This window comes from Sphaeramia orbicularis, chromosome 14 (assembly GCF_902148855.1).
Source record: "Sphaeramia orbicularis chromosome 14, fSphaOr1.1, whole genome shotgun sequence".
Taxonomy (NCBI): Eukaryota; Metazoa; Chordata; class Actinopteri; order Kurtiformes; family Apogonidae; genus Sphaeramia; species Sphaeramia orbicularis.
Genome location: NC_043970.1, coordinates 4,388,559 through 4,405,625, shown reverse-complemented (window position 1 = coordinate 4,405,625; position 17,067 = coordinate 4,388,559). Strand labels below are relative to the sequence as shown.

At 36.8% G+C, this 17,067-nt stretch overlaps 1 protein-coding gene across 2 annotated transcripts in view; it reads right to left on the bottom strand.

Annotated features, from left to right (window-relative positions):
* Nucleotides 1-17,067, bottom strand: part of LOC115432987 (glutamate receptor 1-like) — a 176,021-nt gene that overhangs the window by 22,197 nt on the left and 136,757 nt on the right. The window contains exons 16-17 of one of the 2 annotated variants that reach the window (XM_030154128.1): nt 14,998-15,112; nt 1,005-1,139 (exon numbers count right to left, since the gene is read on the bottom strand). In XM_030154128.1, coding sequence (XP_030009988.1) covers nt 1,005-1,139; nt 14,998-15,112 — 250 coding nt within the window. Of the gene's footprint in view, nt 1-1,004; nt 1,140-10,174; nt 10,290-14,997; nt 15,113-17,067 lie in introns of both variants that reach the window. The other variant, XM_030154127.1, reaches the window with a different exon arrangement.

The following is a 17,067-nucleotide window of genomic DNA, read 5'->3' as shown; positions in this document are numbered from 1 at the left end:
GAAGAGTGGGTTGCTGTGATTTAAAAATCCTTCAATCTTTTTATGCTGAAATTATTCTTTTATAAGGAAGGCATGCAATGATGCTAAATAAAAATAATACACAATTCCTCTTAAATGCATTAAAGCAGGGGTCTCAAACATGCGGCCCGGGGGCCAAATGCAGCCCGCCAAAGGTTCCCATGGGGCCCCTGATGAATTTGCAAAGTGCAAAAATTCCAGTCAAGGCTGTCAAACTCATTTTACTTCAGGTTCAATATGATCTCAAGTAAAATAATAATAATAATAACCTGCAAAAAAAAATGACTCCATATTTTTTTCTCAGTTTGATTTGAAAAAAAAAAAAACAAAAACAAATAACAATATCACATTTTGCCTGTAAATAATGACGACTTCAAATTTTTGTCTTTGTTTTAGTGCAAAAAATAACATTAAATTATGACAATATTTACATTTACAAACTATCCTGTAATAAAATGTCAATAACCTGAACAAATATGAACGACCTGAATGTCTAAAGAAAATTAAGCACAATTTTAACAATTTTCTGCCTGTTACAAAGTGTTTAGTGTCTGTAGATCCAATCTATAATGCACATGTAGAAATGACAAGCTGAGGCGTAATATTGTTAAAATTGCACTTATTTTTCTTACAAATCTTTTTTGTTTGGATAGTTTAAAAAATTAAGTATTTTCTTAATTTAATGGGGGTTTTTGCACTAAAACAAAGACAAAAATTTGGAGTTGTCATTATTTATAGGTTATGATGCTATTATTTTACTGGTCCGGCCCACTGGAGATCAAATCAGGCTGAATGAAAATGAGTTTGAGACCCCTGCATTAAAGTAAGTGGGCTGTGTTGAAAAAACAGGCATTTTTGGTAAAATGGTAAGAAATAAAAAGGTAAAAGTTCAAAAGTTCTCAAAGTTCTAAAACTTCTCAAAAAAAAAAAAAAAAAATCAGGTAAAATCCAGATACCTGAAAACCTCTTAACCTAACTAGACTCACCTTCATCCGTCTCGACTCGATGCGGGATTTGTAACAGAATTCCACCAGCGCCACAAGCATGGCCAGGCCCAGCCCACCAATCAGAATGTAAAACACTCCGGCCACGTTGCTCAGGCTGAGTGCGCTTGTCTTGTCCTGTCAGCGCAGAGAGGAGCGGTCAGGGATGACCAGTGGTGACGCAGACTTATCACATCATATATTCAGTCACATTTTCAACATCCTCTGGATCTAAACAGAGTTAAATGAACACCTAAGAGCAAACACACCTGTCTAACTGTCAACAGAGATCTTCAAAAGCTGTGATGTGAAGGCAGTGCTTTGAAATACTTCCATTTTTACACCTGATTTTCCCAATTCATGCCTTACATCACAGCATTTGACATTATGTAATTTAATAGGTCACATGCAACTTCATGCAAAAAAAAGCAAAAATTTAAAACATAAAAATAACTTGAGTTTGTCAAATGTAGTTTTGCTGTTTCACATGTTTCCATACACCACTTTTATTTTGGTATCCACCTTAAAAACAGTGATATTGTGCTGATCTACGCAGTACAAAATCAGATCGGTGTCCTCAGCTTATGCAGCAGGACAAGACGGTTAGAAATGCATCCTTTGTGAAAATGATCTTTTCGTGGATATCTGATTGGTCGAGCTTTCGTTTCGTGACATCCATAGCTGTGTGTTTCATCAGTCACATGCATCACCTTCCAGCAGCTTTTAGTGGGTGTGACTCAGCGGTCTAATCCAGTCGCATGCACGCTGTAAGAACACACCAATGAACTGCAGAAAACAGCACTCAAATTTTACTGGGGGCCCCTCTTAAACAGGAAGTGCTATGAAATGGGAAGACCTATCAGGGGTTTTCCTCTCCAAACTGTCATATAAACCTCAGAGCCAGCAATTTAAAAGGAGCATTTCTCAATTGGTAGTAATTCTGTCAAATTAAAAGCATTAACCCATAAAGACCCAAACATCTACTGTGGACCAAAAGCATCTACTGATCTAAACTGTTGATCCACTAATCCTATCAATACATAAAAATAATTTGTGTAAAATGCAGTTTGTGACCTTTTCATGATCATTTGGATGTTCAGAGGCTCCGTAGTTACCATGGAAATACCGTCATCTTCTATAACACTGATTCAACAGTAAAACCCATGGATTTGAATCAGTGACAGTGGATGGACACACTGGTTTTATGTTCAGTTAATGCTATAATTTGCTGAAAAAGTCACTGTTTCTTCAGTTTTTTCTGTTTTGATACAATAACCTTTGACGTTACTTTGAGCTTTTATGAACATCGTCATAACCAGTCAATTAAACATAGGAAAATAGATGAAAATAGATTTTTTCACTAGAAAAAAGGCAAAATTTAGAGGATACAATTATAATAAATGGTGATAAATCACTTAGGAAAGGTTAACTAGAGAGAAAAATTCATTTGGAAACTGCCACAAAAGTCACACTGGGTCCTTATGGGTTAAGTACCATCTAAGTATGAGAATGAAACCACTATCCACTTTTTGCCAGGTCCCTACAGTCCTCCATGAAGTGATCTCGCTGTCCATCTTTAAATGTATGCACCCCCCACACACCTACAGCTCCACAGTTTTGTTCAAATATGGTCGCTTCTGATTCCGAAAAGCCAAGATGGCAATTATAGAGGAGATCACTGGCTTAAAAATGACAGCTGATGTTACTTGTTATAGCGACCTGATAGGACAACAGAAGATGTCAGCTGAACCACACATAAACACACACAAAAAACATTTGTGTATGTTTAGGTGATAACATTTCTTAATAGTTATTTGACATAGATCAGATATTCCATAAAAATACTATCAAATTCCTATAATAACAGTTGTATGGAATATCATAAGAAAGTAGACAGAGAGGTCTTTAATGCACATTCAATATCTACATTCATAACATTATTTGATCATCACTTGCTTCATAGTACGCAGCTGATGCTAGAATGAATAAGGACACACACTACTGTGATTGGCTGTTTGTCTTTGCAGCTGTGACGAGCTCATTAGATTTTAATATGTTAAAATACCCGCTGGTACTACTAGCACACTGCATTAAACATGATTAGAAAGTGTCAGCAATGCACTAGGCTACATGCTGATGAAGAAAATATACATAATGTTAACCTCATAGCATAAATGCTTAAGTCAGTGGTTTTCAACTGGTCTGGCTTTGGGACTATCACCCCTCAATGTCCAGCTGTGACCCATAATGATAACAGTTAAACTTCTAAAATATATTCAATAAAAAGATGGTATGTTTTGAACCTGAGAGAATTCAGAATATCCCAGTATGAAAACACAGAAGACAAAAAAACCAAAACAAAACAATAATGACAAATGTCCTAATACAGTTTTATATTGTGATTTATCATTTCATCGGTTAGTTTGGTTTAAATTATTATCTTTGCTTCCAAAATGCCTCAGAGATGTTTTTTACTTAATTTCTCTCAAAATTTTTATTATTTTTTTTATCCATGACTCTGATTTTAAATATTCTTCCTCTAAATTTCTAAAATATTTTTCATGCTGACTGTAAATAAAAATTTTCTACCACATCTAACCATCTACTTTCTTCAAATCTCACTGAGGAAGAAAAACCTCCCATTAAACTTTAAGGAAATATTAATGTTTATAAACTATATGAACATAAGTATTGGGACACACCATGTCTACAGCTGTAAGATGTCCTGTTCATGATGATATGACATAGAAACATCAACATTAATAATCAATATGATATTTATCACAAAATCAAACTATATTATGACATTAGTCATTATTGTTTTGTATCCCAGACCCCTGTTAGAAAAGAAACACCTGGATTCAACATGTCCACATACTTTTGTCCATATAGTGTATGAGTTAGGCAATTATGATATGAGGCTAATGATATAGATTAGGATATACAATTCTATTAGCCACTGGTAAAACTGTGTTGGCTGAATGTGTATGTAATGTATCTCTGCTTTGCTGCTGACAGGTAGCTTAAATAAATCTCTGTACTATGACTTTGACAGCCCTGACTGACAGTACAACTGGTGTCACCAGGCTTCTTTTCAAAATAAATTGAACGGTTTGTACAATCAAGAAATCGTCTCACAGGTCAGACTGACACCATCACAATGCTGCTTTTGTCCTACCAGCACCCCAAACCATACCAAACTAAATGAAAAAGGAGGATTTTCAAACTCTTAAAGATGAATCATGAAATTTGTGTATTTTATACAAGAATTTCCTAAAATGATAATGATAATAATGATAAAAAGTCAGCCAAGCATTTTCAGCTCTATTGTATATAATACTATACAACCTGTTACACCACAGAAAGAGCTTTTTCTACAATTTGCAAGTCAAAACCAAAAAAATTTAAATTTAACTAGTAACTGAAGTGAAAACTAATTTGTTGTCTTTAATGTCGTGGTAGAAACTGTGCCATGACATTTGGTGCTTCATCATGTACGAGTTAATTCAACCACTGTCACAATAAATCAAAAGAACGATTGTCTCAGTGCGGCTAATCCACAGAACCATTACATTAGTTGTCAGCGTTAACAGCTACTAGCAGAACAACCAATCACAGCTGAGCGTCCATTCATTCTAGCATCAGCTATTAGCACACTGTGGTTAGCAAACAAAGAAAACACACCTGTGTTCTGACCTATGATACTGGTATTTCCTTCATGTGGTATCCTGTGTTTGTTCAAATGGCACACAAGTACCCAATTTAAAGTCAAAAAAGTTGTAATTAATATTTAACCGTCTTTGTTATAGTCAGCGCCTTACCTTGGAGCGAAAGAAGGTGTTTTATTGCTTAAATGTAGGCTATATTGTGAATGCAGCTCTCACATGTGCATTGCAAACCTCTCTGTCTATAGTCTTTGATATTCCGGAACTGTTTTTACAGACATTTGACTGTATTTGGGACACTTCTTACTGCTTTTCTTGTAAAAACACACAACAGGTTTGTAGCAATAGTAACCAGAGGCAGCAGGACAGAAGGTTATTACATACTCCACAAGAACCCAGACATTTGTTGTTGTTCCCTGTCTACACCATTTTATTCTTGCACCCCTGGTTTGGGAGTTCTTGCCGCTCGGTCTCGACACATTACCAGGGCAAAACTTTTTCTCGTGTGGTGTCTGAGAACTATTGTGTGATTACTCAGAAATTTGAAGTGTTTTATTGTCTCCATTTTACCCTCTGTACACACGCAGAGTACCTAGCATTAGCATAAATAATTAGCATCACCACATAATAATAATGGATTAGATTTGTATAGCGCTTTTCTAGGCACCCAAAGCGCTTTACATTATTGATCCATTATTCATTCTCACTCTGGTGGTGGTAAACTACATCTGTATCCACAGCTGCCCTGGGACTGACAGCCTGACAGAAGAGTGGCCGCCAATTTGCGCCTACGGCCCCTCCGACCGCCACCGAATATTCATACGCATTCACACACCAGTGTGAGTGGAACTGGAGGTAAGGAGGGTGAAGTGTCTTGCCCAAGGACACAACGGACTGACTTGGACAGAGTGGGATTCAAACTGCCAACCCTTCAGTTATTTGACTCTACCTCCTGAGCCATGGCTGCCCTAGCCCCCATAGCACACTTAATGTCGCGTTTCCACTACGTGGTACCGGCTCGGCTTGACTCGACTCGACTCGGCCTTTTTGCATTTCCATTATGAGAAAGGACCTGGAATCTGGTACCCGGTACTAGTTTTTTGGTATCACCTCCGCCGAGGTTGCAGGACTGGGGACCAGATACTAAAACGTGACGTGTAAACACTGCAAGAGTTGTCTCTGTGACCCGCCATTTTACAAAAACCAGATGCGGAAGTGGACAGTAAATGTAGCGGTAGGTTAATCCACATGATAACAGCCTGAACCATTCAGTCAGGAGATTCAGTCTTTGGTGGCCGACATAAAAATTCAGCATGAGTTTGACGAGACAACACGCAACAAGCAAGTTTATCAGCGACTCTCTGAGCAGACGACACGGAAGTAACGCGCCACATTGCTATGACGTCCAGGTACTGTAAAGTCAGTAGTGTCCTGTAATGGAAACGGTCTCCAGGAATAGGACCTGGTACCAGAGTCAAGTCGAGTCGGTTCCATGTAGTGGAAACACGGCATAAGAAGCAGTGAGGTGGCGGGGGACCAACACAAGATCTCCACCAGCCCTGTGGTCAGGTGCACTGACAAGAGAATGAACCTATATATACCAGTTTTTAAATGGTGGGGGGGACACCGAAGCATGTCACAGAAAAAAAACAAGTAAACTCAACACAGAAAGGCTCCAGTCTGACTGAGAGAAGCAGAAAAAGTTTTCTCAGGAGTCCTGCAGCTGAGTTTCTGGTGAAGTATGAAATATTCTTTTCAAAATGAACAGTGTACTTGCTCTTGCCACCTCGATAAAAAACAAACAAGTATCTGTTGTTGTGGGGTATGTAATAACCTTTAGCAAACAATCAATTATCCATCTTCTTCTAGAGTTACATTTACAATTTTTTTGTTGTTGTTTTTTGCCATTATTTGTGTTGAGAAACTAACATGACTTTTTTCCCTGTTCTCAAGAAAGCAAATAACCATATTTCCCAAATGGTTAGCTTTGTGTTTTCACTAGCGTCTTGATCTCCACTTGGTTTCTCTTGTGTGGTATATGCAGTAAATATGACTTTTCTTGGTGGATGGCTACAGAAACAAGAGTCATTTCCAGTGTAATCTTCATCAGAGTGGACATTTTCTTTCGTCTCAAACAGACAGTAACCATGTTTGTCACATGCAGTCTGAGGTTTACAACAGACGGATGAACATTTAGTGGAAACAGGAGGTACATGACAGATTGGAGACAAAAATCTTGGTGTTTGTGTGTGTGGGGAGGGGAGCTGTGGTCAGTAGCTTTGATTTCAGCAGCCGTAGACGAACAGAGAGGACGACAGCAAGGGAAACAGAGAAAGAAAGAGAAAGAGAGACTGGAAGATTTATATGCTCTTATGAAAATCTGACTTTTTACATTTGCACTTGAACAACATCTAATCTGTCTGGGATTTAGAACTGGGGAGTCAAACTCATTTTCTTTCAGGGTCCACATTGAGCCCAATTTGATCTCCAGTTGGCTGAACCAGTAAAAAACTATCATAATAAACTATAAATGATGACAACTCCAAGTTTTTCACTTTCTTTAGGTGCAATAAACATTAAATTCTGAAAATATTTACATTTATTTATTTATTTTTATGTATTCGTTTTATGTATGGAAGTCTGTCTGTAACTATTTAATGTACTGCTGCCCATCTTGGCCAGGACACTCTCGAAAAAGAGATTCTTAATCTCAATGAGGTTTTCCTGGTTAAATAAAGGTAAAATAAAAAAAATAAAAATAAAAAATTTACAAACTATCCTTTCGCAAAAAGATGTGAATAACCACAAAACAAAAATTCTTAAGACACAAGTGCAATTTTAACAATATTATGCCTCAATTTATCATTGGCACATGTGGATTACATAGGCATAATAATGTTAAAATTTTGAGGTTTGGAATTTGGAACTAAAATAAGAATAATTTCTACAATATTACATCTCAGCTTATTATGAACACATCTTGCATCTTTCATCGTAGATCTACAAGTACACAAAATACTTAGTAACAGGCAGAATATTGTTAAAATTACACTTAATTTTCAGGGTTCTTATGCTATTACTTGACTTCAGATCACATTGGTCTGTTTGTGGCCCCTGAACTAAAAGGAGTTTGACACTTCTAATTGTTAATATCTGCCATGTAATTTTTCCACTTTGCAAATTCATCCTACAGGCTGGATTGGACCCGTTGGGGGGCCGGTTTTGGCCCACGGGCTGTGTGTTTGACACCCCTGACTGAGAGCATCTCTTTTCAGGACAGCCTTTTGGCTCCTGTCACAACTAGTGTCTTGTTTGAGTGTTACATCTTAAATTCTTTTCCACCAGAATAGTCTAAAAATATACCTGGGTCAAAGCCAAAGGGACTCAAAGTATGTACAGTAATTAAAAGTAATGTAAAAAGTCACATTTTTCTGCAGAGTCAGTGCTTTGTCAGTCCGTCTGTCTGCGGCTGCTACCAGTGAAGTGTGCTGACCACAGAATTTCCTGGAGAACAGAAGGCAGGCCGAGCTGAGAAAAGCCTCTGAATAAATCTGATGGATTTCCACTGATCTGGAGACATGAAAACCCCTTATCTCCAAAAAGTCTGCTTCATGGAAATCTGCTAAAGCCTGGCTCATTTCCCCATCAATTTGCATAATTTTGCCTGACTATACACTGAGTTTTGAACTTACTTTTTTTTTTTTTTTTTCTTGGAAGCTAAGTAAACTTCATAAAAATGTCCTCAGCACATACAGAAATACAGATGAATAAAATCAGTCAAGTGGCGGGCAGAGCAAAATATTTTTTTCACAAGTAGTAGAAATTGGTATAATGGGGTTTTCACATTTTTGGCAGAGTAATGAGACGTGATTTTTTTTTTCTTCAGCTCTCCAGTGGTCAGTGTTACACTCTGAAAACAAAAAGTGCTTTGGTAAACAAAAAAGAAATACTTGTGATCAAAGATATATGTGTCAACAGATATGATTTAAGTGTAATAGTTTCTAAAGCTGAATCTGACTTGACCAAAATAAACCATGGACAACTACATACAGAACATGGGATGATCAGATAATACCACGAATCTGTAATAAACTGCAGGGAGTTTTATGGTCAGCAACTCACAATTTATGGATATTAAGGAATAAAACTCATGAAATGAGATCAGCTGTGAGACTAAACTAATCATATGAACCTCCTAAGACCCAGCTATGGGTTTTTCTGTCCACATTTGTGAACCAGAATTTCACAACTTTACACACACACAAAAAAAAAGAAAAGAAAAGAAAACTGTCCACCACAAAGGACATTCCATAAAAATTTTAAAAACTGCATCTGAAAAAAACTGTTGCATCATGATGTTTCCAATATAGGCACTTATTTAATAAAAAACAAAAAAAGCTCGTACTTTGCTGACATTTCCTGGGTCTTAGGAGGTTAAATCTGTCTCACGATAGGCCTTGTATGAACGCCTTTATCTGTAGATAAATGAGACTGATCTCAAGAAACAGATGTCACACCAGTTCTTATGGCATTTGGCTTGCTGTACCTATGCATTTTCGACATTTTGCATATTATTCAACGCCATTTGATCATGTGGGGATGTACGCCAAGGTCTCCAGTTAATATAACCCTAACCTTAACCCTCAGTGCGCGGGATTTGACACATAGATTCAGGTTGGACAGGGGGCTAATAATGGCGTGAACATACACGTGGAAAGCTTACAAAGGTAACACGCCAATTAAAAGTGGCGTATATATTTACATGATATCATGTTCTGTATGTATGTTGGGAATGGATCTCACTTTGATCAATTTATAGTCTATTTGCAAAGTTGTTGGATGATGTTCCTCCAAACATTGAACATGATTATCTAACTACACTGTATTTTTGTAAACATAATATAATAATTAAAATTTCTGTATTATTATTATTATTATTATTATTATTATTATTATTATTATTATTATTATTATTATTATTATTATTATTATCATCATTATTAGTATAAAGCAACTATGATAAAAATCACATTTGGTGTAACTGTTAAAATATACCAAATCAAATCAAATTTTATTTATATAGCGCCAAATCATAACAAAAGTTATCTCATGACACTTTACATGTAGAGTTGGTCAAAACCAGACTCTGAAATCTGACATAATACATATTGCAAAATATATACACTATACAAGTTTAACATTATGAAACAATATCCAAATATAGCAATGTATGACATACTATAAAAAAACGAACCATTAAGAATATATTGGTTTAAACAATTTGAAAAAATATTTGACAAACTTGCTCTAAGTACAGAATATACAAACAAAATAAGCCGTATATATATAAAATATATATATATATCAAAGTCCTTAAGCAGCTTTTTCCTTTTCAGAGTGTCCCTGTTGGTGTGTGTTGAGTGTTTCAGGGTGTGGGACTGTATGAAGGGGGAAGAGGGTAAACCAACACATGATCTGGGACCAGGCCAAGTGACCTGAAGAACTGACCTTTCTGCCGGAGTCCTTGTGTCCACACTCTCCCTTGTCATACCACCACTTGTTTTTCAACTTGTCTAAGACGGCTTGTTCATTGAGCTTCAGTACTGCTAGGTTTACTGGGATTCTTCAAAGAACCATGGGAGGAAGGGAAGGGGGGAGGGAGGGTTGGGAATAACATAAATAACATTATGCACCTCCATGTTATCTTATGTTATTGTTCAGCTGCACACCAACAGGGCTGCAGAGGCTACAGCAGCAGCGGTGGCAGCAACGATTTAGCAAAACTGACATTAGCAGTACAAACGCTGTGGTATGCTACAAAAAAAAATTATAATTAAAAAAACCAAAATACCTCACCCAAAACAAAAAGGAACAGAAAAAAAACAGACACATTCACACATAAAAATGTTTTTGGAAAATGTCAGTGTTAAAGTGATATGCGTTAATACTCCATCTAGCTTAGTTTGACCTGACTCCCTACGCGCAAGATGTGTATTACTATATCACTTTGGGTAACCGGCAAGAGCTGGAAACACTCCAGGACATGAAGAAGGCAAAGTAAACCATACTAGAGTTATACAACAGTCTTCTGTGGTGGAGGATGGCTGAACGACTGCTATAGTGTGACTTGAATGTTTGGAGGACTAATTTAACGCAGGGATTTGTTATTGGAGGGTATGCACACGATGTCAGAGGACAGAAGAAACTATGGCTATACCTGCAGAGAGGCAGCGACACAACCACTGTCTTTATCCCTGTTAAAAATTTATACATGGTGTTTTCTCTGTGTTTGGTAATCGTTAGTCTCATATCATAACTGCCTAACTCATACACAAATGGACAAAAGTATGTGGACATGTTGAATTCAGGTGTTTCTTTTCTAACAGCTCTGGGATACAAAACAATAATGACTAATGTTAGAATATAGTTTTACCAGCGCATTCACCCGTGGGGAACCACAGGTCATATTAATACCGATATCTAGGGACTGAAGTTAGTAAATGTGTCGTTCCTGTTTGTAACTTCTTTTCCCGTCATGCAGCGTGGTACTGCGCTTCCTGTCAACCATCAGAGCAATGTGACTATAAGGCTGTTGTATTCCAAAATGACTAATATCTCCCAAAATATTAGTCCTATCAACTTGCCAAGATATTTAACGCGGAGATGGGACTATTCCTCAACGGTATGTACTAAATTGGCCAGTTAAAAACGTTTCAATTTGTTAGAATCATGCAGATACACACACACACACACACACACACACACACACCCTGTGACCTTCCAGTATTATGATATAAATATTGGGATAAATATCGTTGTATTGGTTAGTTTGGTTTAAATTGTTATCTTTGCATCCAAAATGCCACAGAGATGGTTTTGACTTGATTTTTCTCAACATCTATTTATTTATCTTTTTTTTTTTTTTTTTTTTCTTTTTTTTTTTACCAATAACTATAATTTTAAATGTTCTACTTCTAAATTGCTAAAATATTTTTCGTGCCCTGACTAAATAATAATTTTCTACCTCATCTAACCATCTACTTTCTTCAGATCTCACTGAAGAAGAAAAATGTATAAATACTGATGTTTCTGAACTATATGGACATAAACATTGGGACACATCATGTCTACAGATGTAAGATGTCCTGTTCATAAGGATTTGACACAGAAACATCAATATTAACAATTAATGTTATTTATCCCAATATAAAACTATATTCTGACATTGGTCATTATTGTTTTGTATCCCAGACCCCTGTTAGACAAGAAACACCTGGATTCAACATGTCCACATACTTTTGTCCATTTGTGTATGAGTTAGGCAGTTATGATATGAGGCTAACATAATGCACATATCTCTCCCTCTGTGGTGTTTGTCCTTCTTCTATTAGAATGTAATCATTAAACTCATTAAACTTTAATGACACACCACATATGTGTGCAATTACGCTTTGTTTAGGTATGGCCGAGAAAAAGCTAAGACATTAGTTTCGCTGTGCATATTCCTTAGGGGGTGAACTGCCAGGGGGGGCACACCACAACATTTGAGAAACACTGACCATAAGTTCACAGCAGATATCTGCACAGATACTAATGAATGTCAGTGCATGTCCTGAACTGGACATGTGTTAGCTAACTTTTTTAGTATTAACTAACGGTAACTTTTGATGAAAAATTGCATGTATTGTTTTTGCTCAGTATGCCAAGTTTTTATTTGTCTGAAAATACCTTAGATACCTTTTCAGTGCAACACATCACTCATTTCAGTAAAACACTCCATCGAGACACTGATTTATGTCCAACATATCAATGCTCAGAACAGCTGGTTCTTTGGTAGATTGTGATGCTCACTGTTAGAGATTAATTTAAGCAGATAATTGGTTGTTTTAACCGTGGTTTCACAGTTTCCTCAGCTAAATGCAACCATGCTGCAGCACTGTTTGCAACTCATTCCAAAGTAAGGGAGTGTGCCACAGGAAAGTGAGATCACGGCATACCCTCTATAGAATCCACAAATGAAACAGTCACTTATAGGGGTAATTAACTAGATAGTCTGAGTTTAATGCCAATTATCCCAGCATATTCTTTTTCACAGTGCTCTAAATTAGTTTTTCTCAGTCGCTTTGGTACATTTCTCAGATCAGAATTGAAATTCTCAAAACTACTTGTCCGATCTTCACATCGTTGTATCACTTGTGCACGTGTAAAAAGCAGTTTCTCATTTCTTTGAACAAGTTGCAAATGCTATGGTTCATCCATGCAAATGATTATGTACGATTCTCTGCCGTTTCCTACATTATCAATTGCTTATGTCAAGTTGATCAAAAAGGAAAGGTTTGAAGGGGAAGGATTAGATAAGTTTATACTTCCTCCTAGTCCTTTTCGCTCATGTAAATTTTGAGGCTCTAGACGTTGCAGTTTTAAGTTACCGTCTTGTTTTGTTCTCATTCTCTTGATTAGAATTTATTTGCATTTCTATTTTTAAATCATTTACATGATTGAAATAAAGATATCAATCAATCAGTCAATCAATCAAAAAAAAAGTATTACAATGGGTCTGCTGAATACTCTCACCCCCCACAACATTTAGGCATTAGTTAATCACATAAGTCTTCACATGCAAAATGGTTGAACAAGTTTTCATAATACAGGGGTTGGACAAAATAATGGAAACACCTTAAAACATCAACAAAATATAATTTAATATGGTGTAGGTCCGCCTTTTGCTGCAATTACAGCCTCAGTTCTCCGAGGTATTGATTCATACAACTTGTGAATTGTTTCCAAAGGAATTTTAAGCCATTCTTCAGTTAGAATACCCTCCAACTCTTTTAGAGACGATGGCGGTGGAAATCGACGTCTTACTTGAATCTCTAAAACTGACCATAAATGCTCAATAATGTTGAGGTCTGGGGACTGTGCCGGCCATATGAGATGCTCAACTTCATTAGAATGTTCCTCATGCCATTCTTTAACAATTCTAGCTGTATGGATTGGGGCATTATCATCTTGAGGTGAAGGTGTTTCCATTATTTTGTCCAACCCCTGTATGTCAAGCAGCAGAAGATATTTGTTGTGATGGGGATAACAATTGAAAACCCTGGTGCTAAAAGTACTGCAGTCACACACACACACACACACACACAAAAAAATGTCTGTTAAAAATATGTACAGGGTGGAGTTAGCTAAACCAATACATGTTTCTATGCTCAAATTGAATTGTCCAAAAATCTGACTTCAGTACTTTTAGCAACAGGGTCTTCAATTTATGCTCCAACAGACGGGAAGGAGGTGTAGGAAGACTACACTGTCATTCCGACAGCACTGCATGGACACTTTTGCTTAAGGAGACTGTCCTATGTTCACATTTCTTCCTTTTTTTTTTCTTTGTGCTATGCTTGTGCCTTTCTGTATCGCAATGACATGGTCTGTCAACAAATTACAGTACAAACAATAAAAGGGTAAATGTGAATCTTGTCCAGTCTCTTGCAATCAGTCTTCCACATACACTAAGGTGTAACTTGCAATATACAATAATTGTCATCCAAACTTTAGCCATAGCTGACATCAGAACATCCCTCCAGAGTACACAGTGAAAACATGACTAAGCAGCTGGACTGTCTTATCCGTACACAATGACACAAGGACTTGTCATTCTGATGGCACTGACATGTTCATTGACACAGATATTTACTTTTGAGAGATGAACTGAGGATTTTGAGCAAGAAACTGGCTTTTACAGTAATCTAAGGTGTTTTGCTATTTGTACGAATTGTTTTGAGAAATGCACTTATTGTTTTGCAAATGGTGAGGATGATTCAAGAAATGTCCCAAAAGCGACTGAGAAAAACTGTAATGTCTTATTGCAAAATATGTAGTTTTTCAAATAAGCTCATCAAAACTGTGTCTGTATCAAAGCAAACCTTCACCACAGTGTTGCCACAACCCAAATAGCCCAGCTGATTATTTTGCGACAGTAATTTGTATTTATTTATTTATTTTATTTTATATGGAATACCTCCAGTTGCAACTGGGGAAATAATTTAGAAATTTATCCTCTGGGTCATATGAGAAAGAATGTGCTTGTAAAAGTTGGAGGCTTTTGCTTTTACAGTAATAAAAATACCTGTTTAAAACTATGGTGGGAATTTAGAACACCAATGAAACGACCATTTTGTTCAAACACTCAGACTTGAGAAAACTGTGAATGACACCAAACAACATCTGTGCCATCCAGAGTGTTTCATGCTTATATTAAAGTCATGGTTGTTGCCGGTTACCCTGGTGTGCCGTTGCCTGTTGTTACCCATTGGGGGTTATGGTGATCTGACCTTGGAGTCCCCTCCCCCGGTGCCGCACTCTCCCTTGTCATACCACCATCTGTTTTTCAATTTGTCCAACAGGCCCTGCTCGTTCAGTTTTAACACTGCCAAGTTAACAGGGTTTCTACGGGGATAATAGTAACAATAAGGGATAGAAGGGAACTATTAATGAGCAGAGGACCGCCATGGTAAAAGCAAGAGAACAACATCAGTACATGGAACCTCTTTATGACAGGCAATGTGTAAGTGGAAACAGAAATGAATGTCTTCTTCACAGGACATTTGCACTGATGTTCAACCCAGTCCCTGTTCAAATGTGTTCCCTCATTTAAAATCACCTATCTCATAACCTGTCAACAACACATTTTCATACAATGGTTGTATTGATCCAAAACAATCTTCTCCTATGGGAGACAATAAACGTACTCTTAACCTTAAATTGAGTCCCTTGCCATTCTGCGGCATTGATTTACTAAGCCTGTGGGAAAACTGGATCATTCAGGCCTTTTTGAAAACACATGGTTTCATTTTAAAGCACATAAACACCTGCAATAGCAAGAATGTATAGAAGCAATGTTATATGTTTGGGTTTTTTTTTCTTTTTTTCAGGACTGAAACTTAGACCAATTGCTAATCATCTAAGAGACGATAACTAAAGTTGCAGTAAAAAATTAAATCTTGTAATAAAATGTAACAGTAACTCCAACACAGCTCTGTCAAATTGAATAAAGTACAACTCAATCACATTTCAACAATATTTATTGACAGTATTCACTGAATTGGTGGTAGTTGCCCGTTTTTATACTAGTAGCATATCTGTAAGTGAAATTTGTTTATTGAATTTAGGACAAAATCTAATTCAGATACCAAAAACCATAAAAAAATCCATTGTCACTGGCAATCAGGCTATTCCTTCCATACATATTACACTCCATAACAATTAATTTGGAAAAAAACAACAACAAACCAACTAACATTTAAGTGCTGCCAATTTATCAAAAAAGAGCAAAAGGTATATTTGATTAAAGCTACTACCGTTGATAGTAGACAGAGCATGTGCTGTGGGTCATCTGATGGATTAAGATAAAACCTGCACAAGGTGGTTTTATTTTAATGATTAGGTGAATTAACTGAAGGAAACAAGAGTTTCATAAGGTCTGGGTTTAACAACAGCCAGTTTATCCTAAAAACTGACTACTGAGCAGCAAACCTCAACTTGCATGTGTCTCCCTTCATCATCTGTTACATAAAGGATGAACAGCAGATTGGTGTTTCTAAATTTATAAGTTTATCTTGGAGCTAATGGAAGAAAACAAGTGGCAAAATGTCTGCTTTCATTAGTTTTGACAAAATAATACAGTTTTCCTGTTGTTCCCCTTTATGTAGCAGTGATGGTCAAAGCTAGAGGAGCTGAAGGTAGCGGTGACGATCTCGACAAAAAGCATGAATCAATAAAATGAGTCAAACAGTAGCATTTCAACATGAAGGCATTGTAACAACAACACTTAATACCAGAACAGCACTGGGAAGAGTTTTGTTCTGAAGCGCAATGTGTATAGGTCTGTAGTTCAGGTTAAAATATAAAGTAGTCCATCTGAAATGTGAGTGTTGTGTGCATCTTCATCTGGACTGTGGCTAAAAACATCACTGTATTTATTTTAATCATTGAATCTTTGTCTTTTTTAATGCAGCGAAATGAACAATACTCTCCAAATGATCCACTTAGAACAGAAAACAGTCATTATGAGCACTAACAACAACAGTAGGGGTGCAACAGCATAGACCACAGAAACATGAAAGCAGATGCTGGTTGATGAAGTTTGATGAGTCAAAGGTGATGGTGGTTTATTTCAAATGCTGAGGTCAACCCAGGGACAGAGCACAGACTCCATGTTTATCTCAGACTGCACAAGCAAGCTAATAAGTAATGCAATTACAGCCTGGTGGGAGAATATGGTCTAGTAACTGGATTTTAACACATTATGCATGCATATGTACACACACTGAAAGCAACATGATAGAGCAGACGCAAGAGCAGTTGAGTTAGAACCCATGTAAAGACAACAAATACCATTATAA